Source organism: Scyliorhinus canicula, chromosome 2 (genome assembly GCF_902713615.1).
Source record: "Scyliorhinus canicula chromosome 2, sScyCan1.1, whole genome shotgun sequence".
Lineage (NCBI taxonomy): Eukaryota > Metazoa > Chordata > Chondrichthyes > Carcharhiniformes > Scyliorhinidae > Scyliorhinus > Scyliorhinus canicula.
This window is the reverse complement of record NC_052147.1, coordinates 171,397,603-171,423,177: the sequence shown is the minus strand read 5'-3', so window position 1 is coordinate 171,423,177 and position 25,575 is coordinate 171,397,603. Positions and strand designations below refer to the sequence as shown.

At 46.0% G+C, this 25,575-nt stretch overlaps 1 protein-coding gene across 2 annotated transcripts in view; it reads left to right on the top strand.

Moving 5' to 3' along the window:
• Positions 1-25,575, top strand: part of LOC119961765 (spermatogenesis-associated serine-rich protein 2-like) — a 230,787-nt gene that overhangs the window by 111,965 nt on the left and 93,247 nt on the right. For both annotated transcript variants that reach the window (XM_038789045.1, XM_038789046.1), the window contains exon 7: positions 12,165-12,300. In XM_038789045.1, coding sequence (XP_038644973.1) covers positions 12,165-12,300 — 136 coding nt within the window. The remainder of the gene's footprint in view (positions 1-12,164; positions 12,301-25,575) is intronic.

Below are 25,575 nucleotides of genomic sequence, written 5' to 3'. Positions count from 1 at the left end.
GAGGTTTCCAATGGCTGTACAATTTCCAGCATATTTTCCAGCATATATCAAGGGACTGAGTGGCGCCCGAGGAACAAAATTCAGAAACTTATAAAACCTGTTATAAAAGTGTTAGAGGTATTTAAAAGTTTATAACAGTTTTAAAAAGTGACATAAATGTTGAAACTATTAAAGTACACTTTACTGTTATTGAGCTAAAGACTGACCTCAAGGGCCGTGCCTCCTGCTCATGAAATCATTAGGAGTGTGGCTTCACTGGCAGTACATCGTGTTGAAAGCCCTCATTGCTTATCCTGCTACAAGAAGAAGAGGATGGTAGCGATTTTGCTGTCAACGTGAACCGCGACTTGGGCCTGAAATCCCGCAAGAGTCGGAAATTAAGATTCTCGCTGGTGGGATCTCCAGAAAGGGGGGGAACCTCGTTTCAATATCTTTAAATACATTTAAATATCAATAAATGACTTCCCAGCCACATGCTCCCTTCTCACTGAATATTCATACGGCACGTCAGCGAGGTTTACAACAGCTACAATAATAATAATCTTTATTGTCACAAGTAGGCTTATATTAACACTTCAATGAAGTTACTGTGAAAATCCCCTAGTCGCCTCATTCCGGCGCCTGTTCGGGTACACAGAGGGAGAATTCAGACTGTCCAATTCACCTAATAGTATGCCTTTCGGAACTTGTGGGAGGAAACTGGAGCACCCGGAGGTAACCCACGCAGACATGGAGAGAACGCACAGATTCCGCACAGACAGTGACCCAAGCCGGGAATCGAACCTGGCACCCTGGAGCTGTGAAGCCATAGGAATAAGATGAGGGGAATCCGCCAGGGCGCCAAGGTAAGTATAGCCCCAGGAGAGAGAAACATACCCGGGAAGTGGCCTGGCACGACCTTTGGCACAGCTTAGCACTTTCCTGGCACAGGTTGGCACTGTAGCCTGGCAGTGCCAACCCAGTGTGGTGGATATCACGTTTGTCGCAAAATTTGGTTTAAAATAAGGACCAGGATAAGCAGCAGGCATTAACAGATCAAGTATTTTAATTCAAAGTGAAATAAAAGGCCTTTTGAAAAAGTCACTATATGCGGCAGGAGAACTTTAGCTGACCCCAAGGATCAGGAAGATATTCCAGACAAATGGAGGATGAGAGGAGTCTTTGAATTGACGGAACATAAATTCTTCAGATCACCTCCCTGCAATTATAAAAACTTAAGCCGTGAGGCAGGAAAGTCCTCAGATAAACAAGGCAACAAATCCTTCCCTAGCTATATAACTTTTTGACATTTAAGATAACACCCTTGGAAAAGTGTCTATTTTGACAATCTATATATCTAAGGAACAGGTCACATAAAAATGGACAAAACTCTTAAACAAACTCCTCTTCACCCATATATCTTAGACACCTGACATTCAAGCAGACACTAAGATCATTAAAACACATATTGTTGATAACACATCAAATTAGCCATTTGGCTACAGGCAATTAACCAACAATAAGTGACACGATAACAGGAGGAATCCTTGATTGATTTGAGGATTTTATGCAGATAAAGAGGAGGCATTTGAGTGAAAGTTATCTTCTCGTTCAGCTCTGCTGGTGAGTAGGACTGTTAATGGTTTTATATTCTTAACAGATAACTAAGAACTGTTAATTAATTTATATTTTTAACTTTGCAATTCTGTATGCATTAATTGAGAGTATTCTCCAATAAAAATACATTTAATAAAAAATTAAACTGTATAGACTTACTCTCAAACGTTAAAATCCTAGACACTCATTTAGGAAGTCTAAAATGACTAGGACCTACGACTGACAGAGGTAACAATTTAGTTATGAGTGACATATTTGAACTTATTCCATAGAAAGTAACTGAAATCTCGTTTAACTGTTTGAGACCCGGAAAAGCATTCTCCCCTCGTGAGAACTATTCTGTGTCTTAGGAGAGAAACAGATGAAATGAAAATGAAAATCGCTGATTGTCACAAGTAGGCTTCAAATGAAGTTACTGTGAAAAGTCCCTAGTCGCCACATTCCGCCGCCTGTTTGGGGAGGCTGGTACATGAACCATGCTGCTGTCCTGCCTTGGTCTGCTTTCAAAGCCAGCGATTTAGCCCTGTGCTAAACCAGCCCTTTCCCTCTTTTGGTGGCTTAACCTAAATCATAGGTTAGTAAGAAAGTATTATCAGGTCCGGAATTACCTAAATCCATCACACCAGCAGTACCTACCCAGCAGTGTCAACCTGGAAGTTCCAGCCAGTGTCAGGGGGACAGTTCCAGGTTGACAGTGCCATTGGTGGAACCTCTGGTGTGTACCATGGGGGAAGTTCCCATTATGTGTGTTGGGGGGGGGAGTGCTGATGCCTGTGAGGGGAGGAGTGCCCCGATATTTCTGTTGTGGTAGCGGGATTCGGGGGGGTGTAGGAGTGAGAGTATCCCCAATACTTCCATGGTGGTTGGGAGGTGAGTGTGTGGGAGACTGCCCCCTGATGCTTCCATGATGAGGATGGTCAGGAGGGAGGGGAGTAGAGAGTGTCCCAATACTTTTGTGATGATGGTGGGGTCATCGCGATGCTTGTGGCAGGTGGGTCTTCCTTGTCCATGAAGGTTGGGGCAAAAGTTTAATTCCAGCGCAGGTCAGGGATCCCTTTAAAGATGGCACCACAATCCCCTTGGAGCAGGCCTAACCGGATCTATCAGGCCCTGCCCCACCTGGGTGATGCCACAAACCACGCCTCCAGATTTTCTCTGCACGAAATGCCAGTAAAGTACGATCTCTCCGCGCTTGCGTGGGTTTCCTCCGGGTGCTCCAGTTTCCTCCCACAAGTCCCGAAAGACGTGCTTGTTAGGTGAATTGGACATACTAAATTCTCCCTTAGTGTACCCGAACAGACACCGGAATGTGATGTCTAGGGGATTTTCACAGTAACTTTATTGCAGTGTTAATGTATGCCTACTTCTGACAATAAAGATTGTTATTATCATTATAGTACTGTGGCACATTTGGTTAGACACCGCCTCAAAAGCATCTGGCCCTATCATGGTGAGGAAAACGTTTACTTTATCCTCATCTCCTATATTACTCGCCTTCAGACAAATGTGTAATTATACCAGTCGTCTTTGTTATGGTTGAATTCTTCCATTGTCCCCATCTGACTTTAGTTCCATTTTTCAGTTGTGTACAATGTTGACTCACTATACACAGGAATAAAATGCACATGGAGCAATTTTTGAAACTTCTCAAAATGAATGTTAGGAGTTTTAAAAAATGTAATATACTTTCCCGTATTCTGCCTCCCTCCCTTCTTAAACAGTGGTGTTACGTTAGCCACTTTCCAGTCCTGTGGGACCCTTCCTGCCTCCAGTGATTCCTGAAAGATCACCATCAATGCCTCCACAATCTCCTCAGCTATCTCTTTTAGAGCCCTGGGATGTAGTCCATCCGGTCCAGGTGATTTATCCACCAGACCTTTTAGTTTCCCCAGAACCTTCTCCTTAGTAATGGTCACTGCACTCACCTCTGCCCCCAATTCTCCTGGAGCTCTGGCATTCCATTGGTGTCTTCTACCACGAAGACTGGTGAAAAGTAACTATTCAGTTCATCTGCCATTTCTTTGTTTCCTATTATTACTTTTCCAGCCACATTTTCCAGTGGTCCAATGTCTATTTTTGCTTCTCTCTTACCTTTTATATATTGAAAAAACTCCCTATCTTCCTTCATATTACTAGCTAGCTTGCACTCATACTTCATGTTCTCCCCCCTTATTGCTTTTTTAGTTGTCTGCTTGCTTTTAAAGGCTTCCCAATCCTCTGGCTTCCCACTAATCCTCGCCACATTGTATGCTTTTTCTTAAGCTTTTATGCTGTCCTTGACACCCCTCGTCAACCATGGATACCTTGTCCTCCCCTCAGCATGTTTCCTCCTCCTTGGCATGAATTTCTGTTGTGACTCCTGAATAACCCCTGAAACCTCCTGCCATTGTTGTTCCACTGGCTTCCTGCTAGGCTCCTTTGCCAATCAACTCTGACCAGCTACTCCCTCATGTCTTTGTAGTTACCATTATTTAATTGTAATACCGTTATATCTGATTGCAGCTTCTCCCTCTCAAACTGCAGGGTAAATTCTATCATATTGTGGTCACTGCTCCCTAAGGGTTCCTTCACCTGAAGTGAAGTCTGTTGGAAGTCTTCCCTGTTGGGAAGAACTTGGTTTAAGAAGATACAGATGAACTGGGCTGAGGTATTTACAGAAGGAATCACAGAATCAGAATACCTACAGTGCAGAAGAAGACCATTCAGTCCATCGAGTCTGCACCAACCCTCTGAAAAGACCAGACCCACTTCCCCTCCCCATTCCCGTGATCCACCCGGCGTTTGGACATTAAGGGACAATTTAGCATGGCTAATCCATCTAACCTGCACATCCTTTGGGACGTGGCAGGAAACCGGAGTACCCAGAGGAAACCCACGCAGACATGGGGAGAATATGCAGAAAGTCACCCAAAATCAGAATCGAACCATGGTCCTTGGCGCTGTGAGGCCCTTAATCAATAAGACTCCATCCGACATTGAGAAAGTGCTAAAAGAGCACAAAGTTGTCTTTAAGCAAGGAAGTCCAAATGATAAATGGAGGCAACTCAAGACCAAAGTCAAGATAAAGAACAATTTACAGCTGGCATTTTGCAAAACTCAACTAATACCTTATGCACAGTTAGAAGCAGTAAATAAATAGCTGGACAGATTAGAAAGAACAGAGGTAATTAAGAAGGTGAAAAGCTGTGACATTTGTCTCAGAATGAGAAATGAACCAACCAAGGTTCCTTTCATTGCATGATTAAACACAAGAAAGCAGTTAGAAAAGTACATGTTGATTCCTTCAAAGTGGAAAGGACAGAGTATCTTGTTTTGGTTGATAGCTATAGCATGTGAGAAATGTTGAGTCAATGCCCAATGCCACAAGTGCCAAAACATTTTGGCTCAGAGAAGTTGGATTGTCAGGTAATGGTCACAGTTTATGTCTGAAGAGTTTGAAATATTTCTGAGTAAAAATGGCAGCAAATACTGTCTAATGTCATCACATCACACAGTATCGCATAATGCCATAAAAAAGTGTGTACAAGTTGTGAAGAGGTCTTTGCAGAAGTATTTGCTCAGTGACAAGCTGGGCTGTAATTCCCATGCTTCTCTTCACCACAGGCTTGACTATTTTCAGTTCTCTTGCAAAAAAACCCTACATTCTGTAACAGTTTGCTCACCTTAAAAGTTAATGTTTAAACACGCTCCTAGGACAAGGTTTAGTTTGCTTAAGCCTGATTTTTTAAAAATTCATTCAGGGGATGTGGGTTTCGCATTCGTTGCCCGTCTCTGAGCCTGATGACAGTAGCAAAGTCTGACAAAAGCAAAACAAAGTGAAGATAAGTCATGGTACTCAAGACATGAAACGTAGGGAGTTCAGTTAGGTGAGGGAGCGGCATGGTGGCACAATGGTTATCACTGATGCCTCATAGCATGAGGGACCCGGGTCCAATTCCGGTCTTGGGTGACTTTCGTTGTAGAGTTTGCACATTCTCCTCATGTCTGCATGGGTTTCCACCGGGTGCTCCGGTTTCTTCACACAGTCGAAAGATGTGCAGGTTAGGTGGATTGGGTGCGGTACGTTTCAGTGCCGCCGTTTCAGCGCCGCCGTTTCAGCGCAGCTGTTTCAGCGCTGCCGTTTCAGCGCCGCCGTTTCAGCGCCAGGACATTTCAGCGCCAGGACATTTCAGCGCCAGAAAAAAAAAATTCTCCAATGTTGTCATATAGTTATGACAGAATTTTTTTGGCACAAAGCAATTTACAAATCTGTAAGTTCATAAAATGAAATAAAACTCAAGTGTTAACTAAATGTTTTTATTGTAAAAGATCCACTTATAAAGATCCAAAAACAGTACATTAAAGCAATTTACAAATCTGTAAGTTCATAAAATCAATCATTAAAAGGAAAGTTCATTGGACATTCATTGGATATTCATTGGAAAAAACGCATTCAGTTTGTTAAATTGTGCCCTATTGAACGAAGGTAGTCAATTTAATTCCTGCTACCATATTCGGAAACAATTCTCAATATCCTCTCATCAGCTTTTCTATATTTAAGTAATTTTAATTGAGGTTCATTGCCAGCTAAAAGTTTCTCGAAGTGCTCGTCTCTTCCCTTTTGAACATGCTTAAGGACATCAATGAACTTACAGATAGTTGGGTGTGTCATTAACAGTTCACTTTTCAATCTCCTGTTGGCCGCCTCAGCATAGTTATTTGTTCTGTCATCCCCATCTAATGTTCTTTGATACATATTCCACATCTCGGTAGGAAATAAAGGTTGCATACTGTTTGTTTTGTAAAAGCGCGTACAATACAGGGTGAACTCCGTTATTTTTCCTAACCATGATGATATAAACTTGATAAAATAGGTGTGGTGCTACCGCAAATGTTCCGTCAGCATACCAAGTCGTGGAAGTTGCCATGTGTTCTAACCAACTCTCTCTCCCAAATATAATAATCCGTTCGTTGTTCGTACCACTATCCTTTAAACAGAAATTTTCCTCGGTTTCTGGGGTGGGTTTATAGATCATGTATTGATGAGGTAACTGAAGCTCTTGAATCGATCTTGGATTATCGGGGACCTGATTAACTTCGTCTCGTTTTCTACGAATAATTTTTCGCATTGCCTGCCTGTTTGGTAACTGTGCCATACCTGCCACGGACATTTTTTCAATGCACTTGTTGATAATCGTACTTGGAGGCTCACAAGTCTTTTCAGCCCGGTCTCTCGCATCAGTTATGACCTGTCCCACTTCGATAGCAACTGCAGATGGGGGATGAGTATGTTCGTTGATCTTTTCGATCACCTCTCTTTCTAACGTGTGAATGCGGGCCTTGCACCTACCATCCTCATGGCATCGCCAAAACTTAACTTGCTTTTGTTTCTTGCTTTCTTTGTCAAAACGATATATAAAACCTTCATGACAGAACTTCTCTCTGCCTCGCTTGCTTTTCACTGATTCAGCCATGGGTTTAAAGATATGGAACTTACCAAATTTACCAAAAGAAATTAACCAAATAACTAAGTAAGTATAAAAACTTGTTAACAAAACTCTAACTTTATCTAAACAGTAATCATAATAAAACTCCAACAAAATCTAAAGACAGTTAGAACGATGAAACGACCAAATAACTAAGTGTAAAAGCTGGTATACCTGTGTCATACCTGTGACCATACTCAAGGATGATTTCTGAATGAATGAGCGCTGAAACGTCCTGGCGCTGAAATATGTGGCGCTGAAATATTTGGCGCTGAAACGTCCTGGCGCTGAAATGGCGGCGCTGAAACGTCGGCGCTGAACTGTCCCATTCCCAGGTGGATTGGCCATGCTAAATTACCCTTTAGTGTCCAAAAGGTTGGGTGAGGATACAGGGAGAGGGCATGGACCTGTGTGGGGTGATCGTTTAGAGGTTTGGTGCAGACTTGATGGGCTGAATGTATCCTTCTGCACTTACTGATTCTATAATTCCTGTATGATTCTAGAAAGTAACAGCAAAAAACCACTGAAGTGTTGAGGAGAGGTATGCGATTCGATTTAGAATCATAGAATTTACAATGCAGAAGGAAGCCATTCAGCCCATTGAGTCTGCACCGGCCCTTGGAAAGAGCATCCTACTTAAGCCCACGCCTCCACCCTATCGCCATAATCCAGCAACCCCACCGAAACATTTTGGACACCAAGGGCTATTTATCATGACCAATCCACTAATGTGCACATCTTTGGACTGTGGGAGAAAACCGACCACCCGGAGGAAACCCACGCAGACACGGGGAGAACGTGCAAACTCCGCACAGACAGTGACCCAAGCCGGGAATCGAACCTGGGACCCTGGAGCTGTGAAGCAACTGTGCTACCATGCTGGCCGACCACTGTGCTATCATGCTGCCCTGTTGTTGGAAACAGATGAGGTTCACCCTAGTAACTAGTGAAGATTGGAGAAAGATTTCATTAGTGTCAGGTAGATTATTTGCTTGAAAGATTAAATCTGATAAAGGGAAAGCATGATACACCTCCAGTCGTCAAAATCCCTCCTACTGTCCCAGGTGGAAATCAGAGAAAAAGGGAAAGTCAGAAAGAAAGTGGAAGTTTGCCAATATATCACAGAATCCAGTGGTAGAGCAAAGCAAGTCAGGGTCTTACGTTAAGACAAATTAATCAATGGGAGGGATTTTCTGTTCCCATTTTTGGAGGACGGGAGCAGTGGAGGGGGCAGATATTAACATGGGTGTCCCAAAATGGTTTTAACTCTGTTGGGATTTCTCCATTCAATTGTCCCTACAACCCCCCCCCCCCCCCCACCCCCAACCCCACCCCACGCACACACACCCCACCCCCCTCCCCCCCAACACACACACCCCCACCAGGATCTCCATTTACATAAATTAAAAAAACATTATCAGGCCTTTATGTCTCATTGTCCCCCCAAGCTAAATTGTCCATTCACATCAGCGTGATGGCATGACAGGTCCTGCATAACCTGCATCTGGTGAGGAGAACCCACCAGAGGCACAGAGGTAAGTACAGTGCCATGGGGAAAAGCCTGGGGCAGTGCCGGAGGGAATGTTCCAGGGAGGGGTGGGGGCAGGAGTTCATTGGGGGAGGTGCCAGGGAGAGATTCCGTGGGTGGGGGAGTTCCGTGGGGAGGAGGGTGGGTGTCGTCTCTGTTTTTAATTTTTTACATTGTGGCGCCATTTATAAAGATCTTTCAAGATCCTCAGTTGCTGGCGGGTTTGGCTCATTCAGAGCCCGGCCCACCAGTGTGCCATTCTGAGACTTGTCACTTCACTATTTTTGGCAAAGAATTTAAAAATACGGTGGGAAAGCCCAACATTGCCACTGGAGGACTACACTCTGCTTTTCCCACCCGGGAAATGGCAAAATTCCACCCAATGTCACCGTCCCAACTATTAAATGGACTCGGTCATCAAAGTCCAAGTTAAGGTCTGACACTGTCAGAAATATTGCAAGAGCAAAGTCAGGCTAATGGAAATGTAAGGAGAGATCCGAGCATAAAGAGAAAGAAGCAAGTTAAATTATTTGGAAGTATGTAAGAATGAAGAAGGAATAAGTTATCCTTTTCATTACTTCTTGTCAAATGATATTTTCATTAATGGCATACTGGATAAAACACCTTTTCACATTGTTACTCTGGAGGTATCGGTCATATATGTTGTGGTTATAATTACGATTAAAACAAGTATACAATCCAATCTGTTAAATTTTCAGGTATTGTTGATTTTGGTTTAGTCATATGGTATTCATACGTGGGAAGGGAGTGTCGTATATTGCAAGATCTGATTATTTTGCTATATTGCCCTGTCTGTTGGAGTATTTGAATAATAGCTACCCACAGTTGAGCATGCACTGGCCTTACGTAGTACAATACACAGTCAGTGGCAAACACACAGCGTCACTGCTTAAGAGGAAACTCCAGGCCTATGTGTTCAGTTCTGGGGAGCATAGTTTAGGAAGGATGTCAAGGTTTTAGAAAAGATTCATAAGAATGGTTGCAGTTCAACAAACGTGAGTTTAGTTTTAGATAGATTGGAGAAGATGAGTTTTTTAAGAGGAGATTTGATAAAGGTGTTCAAAATCATAAGGAGCCTGGGCAAAGTAGTTAGGGAGAAACTTCCCATTGATGGAAGGGTCGAGAAACAAGGGACACTATTTTAAGGTGGTCACCAAAAGAAGCCGTGACATGAGGAAAATCCTTTTTAAGCAGCGAGTGGTTAGGATCTGGAATGCACTGCTTGAGAATGTGGCAGAGACAGATTCAAAGGAGCCCATAAAGGAGGATTGGATAACAATAATAATAATTGCTTAAATTAAGTTACTGTGAAATGCCCCTAGTCTCCACATTCCAGCACCTGTTTGGGGACCGGTCTGGGAATTGAACCTGCGCTGCCGGCATTGTTCTGCATTACAAGCCAGCTGTTTAGCCCGCTGTGTTAAACCAGCCCCAGGATAATTATGTGAAGAGAAAAGAAGCAGGATTAAGAGGAAAAGGTGGGGGAGTGGGACTCGGAGACTTGCTCCTACAGAGAACCAGCTTGGACACAATGGGCAGCCTTCCGCTCTGTAACCATTCTATGATTCTATGTGTGCCTTTCAAATAATTTGCACAATAACCAACTTTTTGAACAGCTTCAAATCATAATTGTGAAAACGAGCAAGGTTATATATGGATAGCACTCCCTTAAAAAAAACCTCTCAAAATGTCTTGCAGAGACATCTGGCTTGCAAGGCGGAAATTCTTGGCAATAATGCTGCTGTTTTAAGATATTTTAACTGCTGCATTAAATTTGGAGCCTTAAGAGAACTTTACTGTGGAGTTGTGTATTTGATTTACGTTACCAAGTTACCACATATTGTACTCTGGAATGGAAGGCTGGCCCATAAATCTTCTCTCACACACACACCCTACTGGTAGGTCGTTGTATGGCGCTGGCAGAGCAGAGGCCCTGGACATCACAGAAAGGATTGAAATAATAATGAATACAAACAAATCAAAATTTGTCAGTGGGTGCTAGATTTGTTTTTATATTTTGAATATCTGTTGAGAAATTTCCTTGGCATTGTTATCGAGTGGAGTAAATAAATATGACTTTTGATTCTCCCATTCTGATTCATTAGTTGAACCAATGGGCTGGTTTGTTACAGGTCAGTGCCTCGTGCCCATCCATACAAGTATGGTGCATAAAGAGTCACATGATTCAGTGTAACCAAAACAAAAGTGACACCTCTGTGACATTATCATAAATGTAAAGAACTGTAAGGGTTAATGTAATGTCTAAATCAACCACTAGAGGGAGCTAGATGTACAACGACATAAGGCATCAATGTTAATTCTTGTGGTTGAGATTCACCGGGACCTTGGATTCATGTCTCATTACATCCCCCCCCCCCCCCCCCCCCCCCCCCCCCCCACCACCCCCCCAACCATCTGGCCTGGGCTTGCGAAATCCTACCAACTGTCCTGGCTTGAGACAATTCACACCTCTCTAACCTGTGATTACCCTCCCTCCAGTCACTCTGTCCGGACCTGTAAAGACTTAACTACCTACAAAGACTCGCATTCAAAGTGTCATCTTGCATCATAGACTTTGTCTATATATGCGTTTGTGGAACCCACCTCTTCACTCACCTGATGAAGGAGCTGCGCTCTGAAAGCTAGTGATTCAAAACAACCCTGTTGAACTTTAACCTGGTGTTGTAAGACTTCTTACTGTGCACACCCCAGTCCAACGCTGGCATCTCCACATTGTGAGTGAGAGGTTGAGGAGAAAACTGGAGGGCAGACTGAAAGAAAGATAGTGTGAGTGAGAGCAGATCATAGTTAATGTAATAGTGTAGAGATTAGTAGTAGATGAGTGTAGATTATATGTTTATTATCAACTGTGCATTATATAGGAGTAAGCGTCGAATCCAATTAAGTAGTGTTAATAAATTTATAGCTTTGTTCAATTTTAAGTTATTTGTGGTCTTTGCCAACCATCCTAAAATTAGTAACACAAAGAACACTACAACCTCCAGAATAAATTTGGCAATGCATTGTGGATAGAAGTATCTGCAATTTGCAATTAAGTATCGTCACTGAAGCCACAGCAAAACAATTTCTTAAAAAATTGATATTTGTAGATGTACTGTAATGTATAGCTTTGTTTTATCCAAAGATCATTATTAAGTTTAACTTCGGGCAGGCTAATTTGGGATGCAAATGAGTTCAATTGGGAAAGATAGTCGATGGATCTGAATAAGGAAACAATCCTCTCACTTCTGAATCCAAGCCAGATTTGGGATACAAATGTCTTCTTGGTGATGGTTACAAATATGGTTGTTGAAATTTTCTATTGCTTTATTCAAAAAAAAATTACTCTCACTTGCATCCATGCATTTTCTCTAAAGGTTACAGGGCTGCGTATGTGTCTGCTCAGAATGGTGGGCCAATGACGGTGTGTGAAGAATTACAATCACTATAATCCTCCAGCCTCATTGGTTACAGACACAATTCATAATTACTCTACAAAAAATAGGTAAGATATTACCGATTGATGACACTGATTTTTGTGTCCCTCAAAACAGGTACAAGCATTGAAAAATCAGTGAAAGACCTACAGCGATGCACTGTTTCTTTAGCCAGGTACCAACTCCTGATCAAAGAAGAAATGGATGCTTCTGTGAAGAAAGTCAAGGCTACCTTTGCAGAGTTGCAGATCAGGTAAGTGATTCTGAATGTAATACATGGCAAAGGAAAGGTTTAAAATTTTAAAAAGAAAATTTTTCGAGAATTTGCTTCACAAAATATACCCAGCTGGATTCTCCATTGTCAGGAATCTCCATTGCTCCGGCAGCTCGGGGATTTCCCAATGGCGTGGGGCTGCCCACAATGGGAAACCCCATTGGCCGGCTGGCGAGTCGGAGAATCGGAGGCGCGTTGCACCAGAAATCTGGTGCTGCGGGATGGAGAATCTCGCCCATCATCTTCCACTATTGCTGCAATATTGCAGCCCTAGATTTAAAAGTTCATGAGAATTAAAAAGCTATTTTAATAACATCAAACTGTCAGCTTCTGGAATGATAGTGAGTCGTCTTACTACTGTAATTCTTGAGTCTGCACTGCAGCTCCCCATTGTGTCAGCAAGTTAATCCAGTTTCTAGGAGCATTTTCCAACGCCTGAGTATTGAGCCAGCCTTAACGTAAGGTTCGTCCCTCAGTGTTAGGCTTTAACTTAATAAAGAGAGCAAACACACAACAATCTTGGATAAGACGGCTTTTTATTATCCCAAGCTTGGTTTCGTGTACACGAGAGATGGACCTGGATAATGCCAAGATCGATCTGCTGAACACTGACAAATACACATCAATTATACCATTTCCAAAAATGATAAGCCCACACCAATTGGACTCCATCCAATCCCTAAAGCTGTCATGTTCAAACTTATCCAATAAAATTGCCATCAATCCATGATTTAGCCTCATCCTGCCACCTGTTGTTTACCAAGGTTCTATGTCCATTTTAAGTTGTTTTACCAATCCTAACATCCTGCCCACCCATTGTCCAGCTAGGGACAGGATGGCAGAACTGTCATACTCTTTACTCCATGGATTGTTTCAGAAGGACAGGATATTAGGACTGGCTTCCTCTTCATGGATTGTTTCAGAGGACATTGGGGGCCGCTGATAAAACTTGTTTACCTCCACAATGTAATCTGCTGACCACACATCTCCTGTGTCTCAAAAACATGGGCACGTTAGCTAGCCTAAATCCTATCATGCATTGTGGCCACTGCTTGTAGCTAGAGTTTGCATGATTATCACTGTTTTGTCCTAAAATACAGGTTTAATGGTTAATAATGATTACCCAGTACACTTTCTATAATTAATCTCAATCCTTAATAAACTAACCTCTGTAAAACTATCCTAGTGGCATCCTAGCTATTTAATTTTAAGAGATCTCATTGCTGGACACCCCCTTCACTCTTCACCAGACGAGGCTTACGTAAGCCACTTCCTCCTCCAGCATGTCATCCAGCTGCTGCGTGATGTTATGCAGAACGCAGCAGGCCACGACGATGTGAGAGATCCTCCCAGGCATGTATTGGAAGGCCCCGTCTGAGCTCTTGAAGAGCTCCTTCAGCACGCTGATGCACTGCTCGTGATGCCCTGGTTCTGGCATAGGCGTCATTATAGCAGTTTTCCGTGTTTGTTGCCTCCGGATAGGTGCCATCATCCCTGATAGTAGCAGATAACCCTTGTCACACAATAGCCAACCCCTCACCCAAGGCAGCACCTCGCCAGGATGAAAGCGTTGTGTATGCTGCCTGGATACCGAGCACAGATGTGCACGATGTACAGCCGGTGCTCACACACCACCTGTACATTGAGGGAGTGGAATCCCTTCCGATTGATGAAGGCACCCCCTCATACGCCGGTGCTCACAGGGGAACATGTGTCCCGTCGATCATCCCCTGGGCCTGGAGCATGCCAGCGATGGTGACGAACCCCTCTGCCCGGGTAACTGGGTGGGCTTGGTCCACGTCGAAGGTGATATATTTTGCTACCCTGGCATGCAGGGCATCCATCATGGCATGGATACACTTGTGCACTGAGGTCTGGGAGATTCCAGAAAGATCCACACTCAGTTCCTGAAACGGAGCCAATGGCAAAGAGGTTCAGGGTGACGATCACCTTGACGGGCACATGGAGTGGGTGTCCTCCCTCATACCCCAGTGGTTCCAGATGCTCCATGATCCAGCACAGATATCGCACGGTCTCTCTGCTCAGCCAAAATCGCTGGTGACACGACCAGTCCGACAGGTCCTCGTATGACAGGCGCTGCTGGTATACACAAGGCCTGATGCGACTTCTCTGTCCACCTTCTCCTCGGCCTGCTGGGCGGCCGATTCCCCATTATCACCGACTAGCCTCTGCTCCTCTGGGATAGGCTCCAGTTGTGTATGGTCCTTCTTGAGCTCCTGACCGTGCTGCCTCAGTGCATCCGATTGCGCTGTGGCAGCCTGGCAGATGACAACCACACCCGGCTGTACACCAAAATCCATTTTCTGCAGGAGGTAAAGGGCAGACATGTTACCATGGTTAGTACTCCCGTACAACCCAGGTTCAATGGGCTACAATGTGGCACTGGCCTGCACTGCAGCCTCTGCCCCTCCATGTCCCCCTCCACGCTCCTGAACCTAGCCCCACCTCTGGCTGGTCCACCAACACTCTTCCCTCAGCTCATTACTCCTGGCTCCGTTGATGCCTTGTTATCCATCCCTGCCACTATTACGCTCTGCGGCCCCTTTCCCATGCCCTCCTGTGGTGTCTACTATTGGTGCCCTCCTTGTATGGGCTGTGTGCTTACCTGCCAGCAGAGTGCATTGACCGGTGCCATGCTTGGTGGCATGCATGTGGGCAGGATCCACGGACAAGGCTGGGAAAGGGGGGTGGGCACCTGTTGGGACTGTAGATATAGTGTGCCATGGGTCCTCTGCACGGCACACAGGTTGAGTCCATCTGCCTGGGGACAAGATTGATGGGGACAGGGGTTGCAATGAGGAGGCAGGGCTTGGTGCCAGTTGGTGTTGCTGCAGGGTGGGCTAGCTGGCAGTGCTACAAGTAGGGCATCCGCCCTGAGTGGACATTGTGCCAGGAAGGGTGGCAAGGGCCATGGTGCATGCATCCGCTGTTCGGAGTGTGATCTGCACCACTCCCCTCTCCCCACCTACTTCCCTTGCAGTGGGGCAGCGTCTTGGATGGGTGCACTGAGGCGTACCAACACCTGGTGGGCCACTGTTGCTCTGGGCCACGCACATCTTGTCGATGGATCGGCTGGGGTCTGGGGGGTTACTGGCATATAACCTGGGGCGCGGGGCACCTGTATGGCAGATGGCATTCCGGGGGAGGGGGGGGGGGGGGGGACACCCCGGGCCCACAGTCCATCTCCTGGTTGCCCCTCGCTAGTCCCCCGGTCCTGGAAGATGCCCAATTCCCCAGCCAGCGGCACAACTGTCAACCCACCGTTGCGCCTTTGGAATGTGTTCTTACCTCCTCTATCTCCTTCAGCAGCCACGGCACCGGTTCTCATTTTTAAAATACCACAAGAGAACCTCGCTGTCGTTACTACCACCTGGCAGAGGTGGAGCATCGCGGGAGGCTGGAGACTACCGGGTCGGGTCAGTTATTAATATGCTAACGGCCATTACTGTACAATTAGCATGCCCATATCAGCGTGGAGTGTGGGACGCATCCACGCCGCCATAGAGGCGCCGCAGCATGGCTTTTGGTTTGGAGACGAGCGCAAACCTCGATTTTCGGCTAACGCGTGATTGTCCGCCTGATCGCGATTCATGATTCCAGCATTGCTGGATGGAGAATCTCGCCCCATATCTTTCATGTTCTCAATCTCAGGACATCGTCAATCTCGTTCAAGTCAGTGGAGTGCCTTTGAAATGTAATTGTCTAATTATAGTCAATGTCGGAAGCTCAACAATCTCCCACAAATAAAATGTGATAATTACCAGCTAACTTGCTTTTGTGATATCGATTGAGGTCTTAGTATTGTCCAGGTCAATTTATTTATCTCAGCAGATCAATAGCATCTGTGACCTGAAATCCCAAATCTGTTTCTCTCCCCACAGAGGTTGTCTGGCCTCCTGGGAAATCTCAACATGTTCTGTTTTTATCTCAGATTTCCAGTTTCCGCTGTTTTTATTGCTTTTGCAATTTATTCATGTATTTACTAGCCTTTACAGTTCTTTATTATCTAAAAAGTTGAGCTTTTTAACACCCAAAATAGCACTTTCCAAGTGTTTGAGGTTTGCTTGTTTGTGCATACCAGTGCAGTTAAACATTGAATAATTTTGTATTCAGTCACATGAAGCCAGATCCTCAGGCAACTCATTGAGGAACTTAGCATTTGATGCATATACGCTGAGAGTAATGAGAGAGTTAATTCTGCTGAAAGCCTCCAATGCAGCCTCAGCTTGTGACAGAGAATTCAAATGCAACAAGTCACACAAAGGTTATTTCCATTCCTTCTAAAGTCTGTGATATTTTGTTGGCCCAACTTTAATATTTTTGGAATAAATCAATCAAATTCATAATCTTTTTAGGAGAAAGGTATTTTGCCAGCAAGTAACAGACCCTGAGGTATTTTCTAAACGGGGAATCTGAAATTGCTTGCTACATTAGGAAATTAATCAGAGTACAAATTATAGTTTTTTTTAAAAAATAGTGTATGTTATTATAAAATATATTGAAAGGATAAATTAAACGGGTTGCTTCTACCAAAAGGTTAAATACGCAGGGTAATTTTATAAAGTTGAAACAAAGCCACATTGTATAAAACAATACCATTTAGATCAATTTTGTGTTTTGTTCGAATTAGATTATTAAAGATGGAAGATAAAACTGAGCTATGACAAAACCAGCCTTAAACTGCATGATCAGATACTTAATTGCAGGCATTTCTCAAACTGCACATCAGTTCCAACAATATAGAGGGAGATGAGGTGGTCTGCATTGGGCTAAGAATAGGTGCAGGGTTTGTCAAACTCAGGGTCGCGACACGTGGGTGGGTCGTGGATGGTATCGGGATGGTCATGGAGCGATCGGTCATGGTGTTCTCGACCGTGGAAGAAGCGCCCAACAGCCGCGGCCGGTTTTTCAGAATGCGGGCTACGACCGGCGTTTAAGTTGAAAATTCTGGCCGTGACCGACCTTAAAATGGGAACGCTGGAGTCTTCCCACCAGAAACTGCAGCAGCGAGTAGGACATGAGTCAGGCACGTACTGACATCATGAGTGTTTTGGACGCAAAATCACGGAGGAGCGATTTCTCCATTTTGTAGCTGCCAGCAAGCAAGCAACTGGACCGTGTGAAGAACTGAAGATGGATCATTTTGCAATAAGTAAGGGACGGCCAGATATCCAAACAGGCCAGGACCTCACATCTAAATCTGCTGGAGAGAGCTTCTAAGGAGAGTCCATGGGCAGGACAAAGCAGCACTGGTGTGGGCTGTATCCAGAGCTCCAGGATCTCTGATGAACAAACAATTAAGAAAAAACTGAAATTGGGAACAAAGTAGTATAAAAATGATTTCTTGAGGTATGCCATTGTTAATTGTGCCAATGCAAATCAAGATGCAAAGCCCATGTATGTTATATGCAGGGAAGTACTGGCAAGTGCAAGTTTATGACCCTCAAAATGTCAAAGGCATTTGAAGCATTTGAAGCATTTGAGGCATTTGGGCAGCAGGGTAGCATGGTGGTTAGCATAAATGCTTCAAAGCTCCAGGGTCCCAGGTTCGATTCCCGGCTGGGTCACTGTCTGTGTGGAGTCTGCACGTCCTCCCCCTGTGTGCGTGGGTTTCCTCCGGGTGCTCCGGTTTCCTCCCACAGTCCAAAGATGTGCGGGTTAGGTGGATTGGCCATGCTAAATTGCCCGTAGTGTCCTAATAAAAGTAAGGCTAAGGGGTTGTTGGGTTACGGGTATAGGGTGGATACGTGGGTTTGAGTAGGGTGATCATGGCTCGGCACAACATTGAGGGCCGAAGGGCCTGTTCTGTGCTGTACTGTTCTATGTTCTATGTTCTAAGACTTAAGCATAGAGAGTTCAAGGACAAATCTCTTGATTTTTTCAAACGATGCAGCAAGAATTTATATCGTCAGCTGAAGTCCTTAGCAGAAATGTAACATTGAATGACAAAACAAGAAAGATTGTGAGGACCAAGCAGGCTCACCTGTCGCATTAAAGCTAAATAATAACGGTGTGTCACAAAGGTCAGTTGGCATGGGTTGCGAAGGGTGGCTGGAATAAGTCGCAGAGGTCGGCCGGCATCAGCCTCAAAGATCGGCGAGTTGCTAAAAGTGGGTCCCGCGAAAAAAGTTTGAAAAACACTAATTTAGTGGATAATTGGGCAAAGATCAGGGGCGGGATTCTCCGACCCCCGCAGGGTAGGGGAATCGCCTGGGGCCAGCGTAAATCCCGTCCCAGCCGTGGCCGGAATTCTCCGCCACCCGGGAATCAGCGGGGACGGGAATCGCGCCGCGCCGGTCGGCGGGCCCCTCACGCCGGTTGGCGGGCCCCCTGTGGCGATTCTCCGGCCCGCGATGGGTCGAAGTCCCGCCGCTGTCAGGCCTCTCCCGCCGACGTGGTTTAAACCACCTCTGGTGCCGACGGGAGCAGGCGGCACAAGCGGGCCCGGGGTCTTGGGGGGGGCATTTTCTGGCCCTTGGGGGTACCCCCACGGTGGCCTGGCCAGCGGTCGATGCCCACCGATTGGCGGGCGGGCCTGTGCCGTGGGGGCACTCTTTTTCTTCCGCCGCCGCCACGGCCTCCACCATGATGGAAGAGACCCCCTCCACCGCGCATGCGCCGGGGTGACGTCAACGGCCGCCGACCAGAAAAGGCCTTTTTGCCAGCCGTGGCGCCGGTCGGCGGGGCGCCAAAGGCCGTTCGCGCCGGTCGGCGGAGCGGGAGCCACTCCGGTGCAGGCCTAACCCCATAAGGTGTGGAGAATTCCGCACCTTTGGGGAGGCCCGACGCCGGAGTGGTTCTCAACACTCCGGTAGCCGGGACACCCCACCCCGCCGGGTAGGGGAGAATCCCGGCCCAGTTCATCACCAGATTAACCACAAAGTAAACTGGACCTGAGGCTGATTCAGAGAACCATGAGCATCTGGAAATTAAATCTTGCCAATGGGCATGATTTGTCTTCATTTGGCTGGATAGTTTTCTTGTATTGTGGGCAAAACCTGGTTGCTAAGGACATTTTCATTGGTTTGGACATTATTGTGCCTACATACTTTGTAGGCATGCACACAATGTACCACTGACCATCCATTATCCTATAGACATTATGAAATTCTTACAATACTTAAATCAAAAGGCAGGTGTTCACATCTAAATGGACACATCGAGAAGAGCGAGGGAGTAAGAGTTTGTCCCAGAAACTACAAATGGAGGTATTACCTCAAGTGCAGAAGATTAATAGGTGAGTTAAAGATTTGATAGGTTACATAGTGAAACTATTTCCTCTGGTGGAAGGCATGAGGAATACCCTTTAGATTCGAGGTAGGCTGAGATCAGGAAGCACATCTTCACACAGAGAGAAGTGGAAATCTGGGACTCATCCCCAAAACAACTGTTAAGACTGGGGTCAATTCAAAATTTCAAAACCGAGGCTGATCGATTTCTGTTGAGTAAAGATATCCAGGGATATGGAACCAATGTGGGTAAATGGAACCTACCATCAAGCATGATTGAATTGAATGGCCAAGTTCGAGGGCTGAATGGCCTGCTCCTCTTCCTATGTTTGCCTCTGGCCAAATAATTTTGTACCAATTTGTAAAGTATAATGAATGAGTTATTATTTATAACAAATAGCAGAGAGGAAATCCTTCCCCCGAATCTTCAGTTTGCTTTGCAGACGATTTCCGACATTCAGTAGAATCAGCATTTCTTTCACTCTTGGCCACGGAAGACAGCTGACATCAAGGAACTGAATTGCAAGCCGATTTGGCGCTCATTCTGTGATTCTAATAAAAGTGCTTGGCAGGGTTGAAAACCGTCCAGCGCAGAAATGTGCAAAGTATTATCTAATATACAGTGTCCTATTGATTCTGACCTTTATTGGGGATATTTCAAAAACCAGACCCCTGAATATTTTCAGATGCTGTATTTATTGGCTGCTTTTATTATCTGTGAGTCACCTGGTGCATGTACTGGAGACAGATTTGTTACAAGTGACTTATATAAATTTACTCCGAGAACAAACATTGCCCAGTTTGTGGGATTGAATATGAATCATTTTCCCTATACGAATACCAGAAGTCATCTTGTGGATGGAAAGCTGGACTGAAAGGGACATTTTAGGGGACAAGTGATCTACACTAAAATTGGTATGAAAATAAAATTTTGTTGAACTATTAAAGCCCAAAAAAGTTACCAAATTATATATTCTTCAAAATAAGAGAAGTGATCTGTGGGAAAATTCCTCTCCCAAGGCAATATTTGGCCGAGCCTGTTAATAAACAGCCCTAACAATGCAGAAATCAATGGACATCAGGTAGGGCTCCCCACTGGCTGGAGTTGTATCTAGTGTAAAGGGATTTGTTGGAGGACCTTCATTTCAAGCTCAGGTCATCACCGCAGGGATTCCTCAAAGTAGGGTCCCAGACCCTACCATCTTCAGTTGCTTAATTAATGACATCCTTCCATCATTAGGTCAAGTGTGGGGATGTACACTGACCATGCAGAGCTCGATTCCATTCACAATTCCTCACATAATAAAACAACTCATGTTCAGATGCAGAAAAACCTAGAAATCCACCAGGCTTCAACTGATAAGTGACATTAATAATAATCTTTATTAGTGTCACAAGGTTTGCACATTCTCCCTGTGTTTACATGGGTTTCGCCCCCACAACCCAAAGATGTGCAGGGTGGGTGGATTGGCCATGCTAAATTGCCCTTTAATTGGAAAAAATGAATTGGGTACTCTAAATCTATGAAAAAAATAATAAGTAGGCTTACATTAACACTGCAATGCAGTTACTGTGAAAATCCCCTAGTCACCACACTCAGGCATCTGTTCGGGCAAACTGAGAGAGAATTCAGAATGTCCAAGTCACCTAACAAGCACATCTTTGGGACCTGTGGGAGGAAACTGGAGCGCCCGGAGGAAAGCCACGTAGACACAGGGAGAATATGCAGATTCCGAACAGACAGTGACCCAAACCGGGAATTGAACCCAGGTCCTTGGCACTGTGAAGCAACAGTGCTAATCACTGTGCTACCATACCGTGACAAGTAACATTTGTGGCGGAAATCATCGCATGCGCTGGTGCGTCAGTGGCTGCTGACGCCATACCGGCGCATGCGCAGCGGAGGGGGTTGTCTTCCGCCCCCGCCATGGTGAAGGCCCGCCCGCTGATCGGTGGGCCCCGATCGCGGGCCAGGCCACCGTGGGGGCACCCCCCATGGCCAGATTGGCCCGCGCCCCCCCCCACCCCCCAGGACCCCGGCTCCCGCCCACGCCGCCAATCCCGACGTGCTTTGATTCCCGCCGGCGGGAATGGCCTGTCAGCGGTGGGACTTCGGCCCATCGCAGGCCGGAGAATCGCCGCGGGGGGCCTGCCGACCGGCGCGATTCCCGCCCCCGCCGATTCCCGGGTGGCGGAGAATTCGGGCCACGCCGGCCCCGGGCGATTCTCTGACCCCCCGGGGGGTCGGATAATTCCGCCCATTGTGGCTATCAGAACAGGTCGGAGGCTGAGGATTGTGCAGTGAATGACCTATCTCTTGATTCCCTAAAGACTTTCCACCATCTTCAAGGCACAAGTTGGAGTGTAATGGAATACCCTCCACTTGCCTGGATGAGTGCAGCTCCAACAACACTCACAAGGCTTGACACCATCACAGGATTCTCACTGTGTCTACGTGGGTTTCCTCCGGGCGCTCCGGTTTCCTCCCACAAGTCCCAAAGATGTATTTGTTAGGTGAATTGGACATTCTGAATGCTCTCAGTTTGCCCGAACAGATGCCTGAGTGTGGCGACTATGGGATTTTCACAGTAACTGCAGGCCACTTGAACAGCATGCCGTCCACCATCTCCACCACTGGTGCAGCATGGTTGCAGTGTGTACCATCTATAAAATGCACTGCAGCAAATCACTAAAAATTATTTGACAGCATGCTCCAAACCCATGAACTTTAAAAGAACATGGCAGCAGGCGCAAGCGAGCACCACCATCTGCAAGTTCTTCTCCTAGCCTCACACTATCCTGCTTCAGAAATGTATCATTGATGCCTCACCCTACCAGTGAAGGAGCACCTTCACTTTATGGAGTGCAGTGGTTCAAAACCCACTGCCATCTTCCCAAGGGTAATTAAGAATGAGCAATAAAACTCTGGCTTTGTCAGCAACATTCACCTCCTGGGGAATTAATAAAATAAAATTTAGTGACACAGAGGCTAATCCCAGCTAACTCAGCAGCCTTTGCCAGCTTGCAGAGCTCAGCCATTCATTCCTGTATCTCAGAAACAATGCTGATGGTGGCTTTGTTCGAAAAACTATGGGCATTGCAGTGATTTATATTGCTGTGTGTTGGGAGAGAATGGTTACTGTGACATCTGATTCCAAAATTGCACTTCTGACACTGTTAAGGAGTGATTAAATTAAATCAAGCTATTTTTTAAGCAAAAGAGCTACTGTAAGATAAAAAAAAATATTTGGGGATTATTTAAGAAAGTCATTCTGTTTGAGTTTAAAGCGCATTTAACAATGATATAGGCACATCAACGTAGAACATTAAAAGTACAGTTGACCTTTTGTATCACTGTGAGCTAGGTTCTGATGTGCAGTGATAGTATTGACTTTCAACTCACCAGTTTGGTTCTGCAATGGAGTGTCCCTTAGTGAAGCATTCCCATTCTTTTTGTTTCCCCACAGTCTAACTCCAACAGATTGTCAGGTTGGATTTTGAAAGATGTTAAGGATGGCATAGGGTCTGTTGAACCTCCTGGGAATTTTGCAGACTTTGGCCAGATTCTCCATCCATTCGGTGGTGGTGGGACTCTCCGACGCTGCTGGCAGTGCACACCCATCTCCCAGGTTTTCCAGCGACACGGGGTGATTTCAATGGGAAATCCCATTGACAGCGGTGGGAGCAGAGATCCCACAATCAACGAGCAGCACGTCGCCTCCCGCTGCCGAGAAACATGTGGAGAATCCCGCCCAACGTTTTGAATATTTTTAGAGTATGGGCACTGCAATCTGTGTTTTAAATATATTCACAGTTTACTAATTAGAGAGTGTTTTGGGTGTTGTGGGTAAACATTTCTCTTCGTAGTCAGAGTGCAATTTTCAAATATATTAGGAGGGACCCTCCAGTCCGCCAGCTGCGGGTTCCTCGACGGCGTGCCCTTGCCGGCAGCTTGATTTTACGTTCCCACCACCTGCCAATGGGATTTCCCAATGGGATCACCCCATGCTGCCGGGAAACCCATGGGCATGGTTGCGTTGCTGGCACAAAGGACAATCCTGCTGGTGCAGGATCCTGCTGATTACCTTTAATGTCCTGAGGATACACTGAAGTACTTCACAGGTAGTAACAATAACTACACTTCAAAGATAATTTGTTACATTGGAACATTGTAGGGGCTGGTTTAGCTCACTGGGCTAAATCACTGGCTTTTAAAGCAGGCCAGCAGCACGGTTCGATTCCCGTACCAGCCTCCCCGGACAGGCGCTGGAATGTGGCGACTAGGAGCTTTTCACAGTAACTTCATTGAAGCCTACTCGTGACAATAAGCGATTTTCATTTTTAATTTCAAACTGGGGAGGCCATTCAGCTCATCGCGCCTGCTCCACAATTCAAAATGATCATCGCTGATCGGACAATTCAATTCCTTTTACACCACTAACCCCATAATCTTTTACATTGGGCACAGTTTCAAAGTGTCATTTTGCATGAGTTTGGTAGGGTGTTCCTCGATGGCTGTGTTGGCGAGATCGCGGCCCATATCCAACAGCACCTAGCACCATAAATGAGCCCTCACGAGATTCTCAACATTACTGACTCTCTTGCTCCTGACTTGCTTCTCAGCTTCTCACCACTGAGGGAGCTGCTTTTAATCGCTCTCTACCACTCACTCCCAGTCAACACAAAGCAAGGCAGCGCACCGAGCTGCTCCTCGCATTGGTTATTCGGCCTGGCCAGGTTACTCGCCACTGTGGATGAGAGATGGGCCACCTTGTTCTCCCGAGGGGGTCGGAGAGCCAGCAGCAGGATCAGCAATGTCACCTGGGAGGTAGTGGCAGCTGCTATCAGTGTATGCAGCATGACCAGGAGGATCGCTGTCCAGTGCCGGAAGAAGACCAGGGACCTCCACCCAGCTGCAAGGGTAAGTTACAACCTCTCTCCTGGCATCAGTTCCGCCTGCCATCCCTCAAATTTCCAACCCTCCCTTCCCACAAATCATTGGCTGGCATATCGCACCTTCCCCAAGTCCGATCTTCGTGCTTGTTCCTCAGAACCCTCTGCCTCCCACCAGCACAATCCAGGTACAACCTCCGCAAAGCCATCCGAGATGCCAAGAGAGAATACAGTGGTTGTGGCAAGGACTAAACAACATAATGGGCTACAGACAAAGTCGAGCAATATCACCGGCAGCAGTGCGCCTCTCCCCAATGAACTTGTTGCATTCTATGCTCAGTTCGAGTAGGAAACCAGCAATCCGCTGTCGAGTGCCCCAGCATCCCATAACTCACCCAGACCCACCCTCACAGCGTCCAAAGTCAGATCGGCCTTCCTGAAAGTGAACCCTCGGAAGGCGACGGGCTGGGACGGGATCCTGGTCATGCACTCAGAGCCTGCGTGGACCAGCTGGCAGAGGTGGTCGCGGACATCTTTAACCTGTCCCTACTCCACTCCGAGGTCCCCAACTGCTTCAAGAAGAGCACCATCATACCGGTGCCAAAGAAGAACCAGGCAACGTGCCTCAATGACTACCGTTAGGTGGCCCTGACTTCAGTCGTAATGAAACACTTCGAGAGGTTGGTAATGAGCGCATCACCTCCATACTCCCAGAACACCTTGATCCACTGCAATTCGAATACCGCCGCAACTGGTCCACAGCAGACGCCATCTCCCTGGCCCAACACACATCCCTGGAGCACCTCAACAACTCCTATTTATTGACTACAGCTCCGCCTTCAACACCATAATCCCCAGCCAAGCTCATATCAAAGCTCCAAACCTAGGACTTATCTCCTCACTCTGCAACTGGATCCTCGACTTTCTGATCCACAGACCTCAACCAGTAAGAATAAATAACAACACCTGCTCCACAATAGCCCTCAATACCGGTGCCCCGCAAGGCTGTGTACTTAGCCCCCTCCTCTTCTCCATATACACACGCGACTGCGTGACAACATTTGGTTCCAACTCCATCTACAAGTTTGCTGATGGTACGACCATAGTGGGC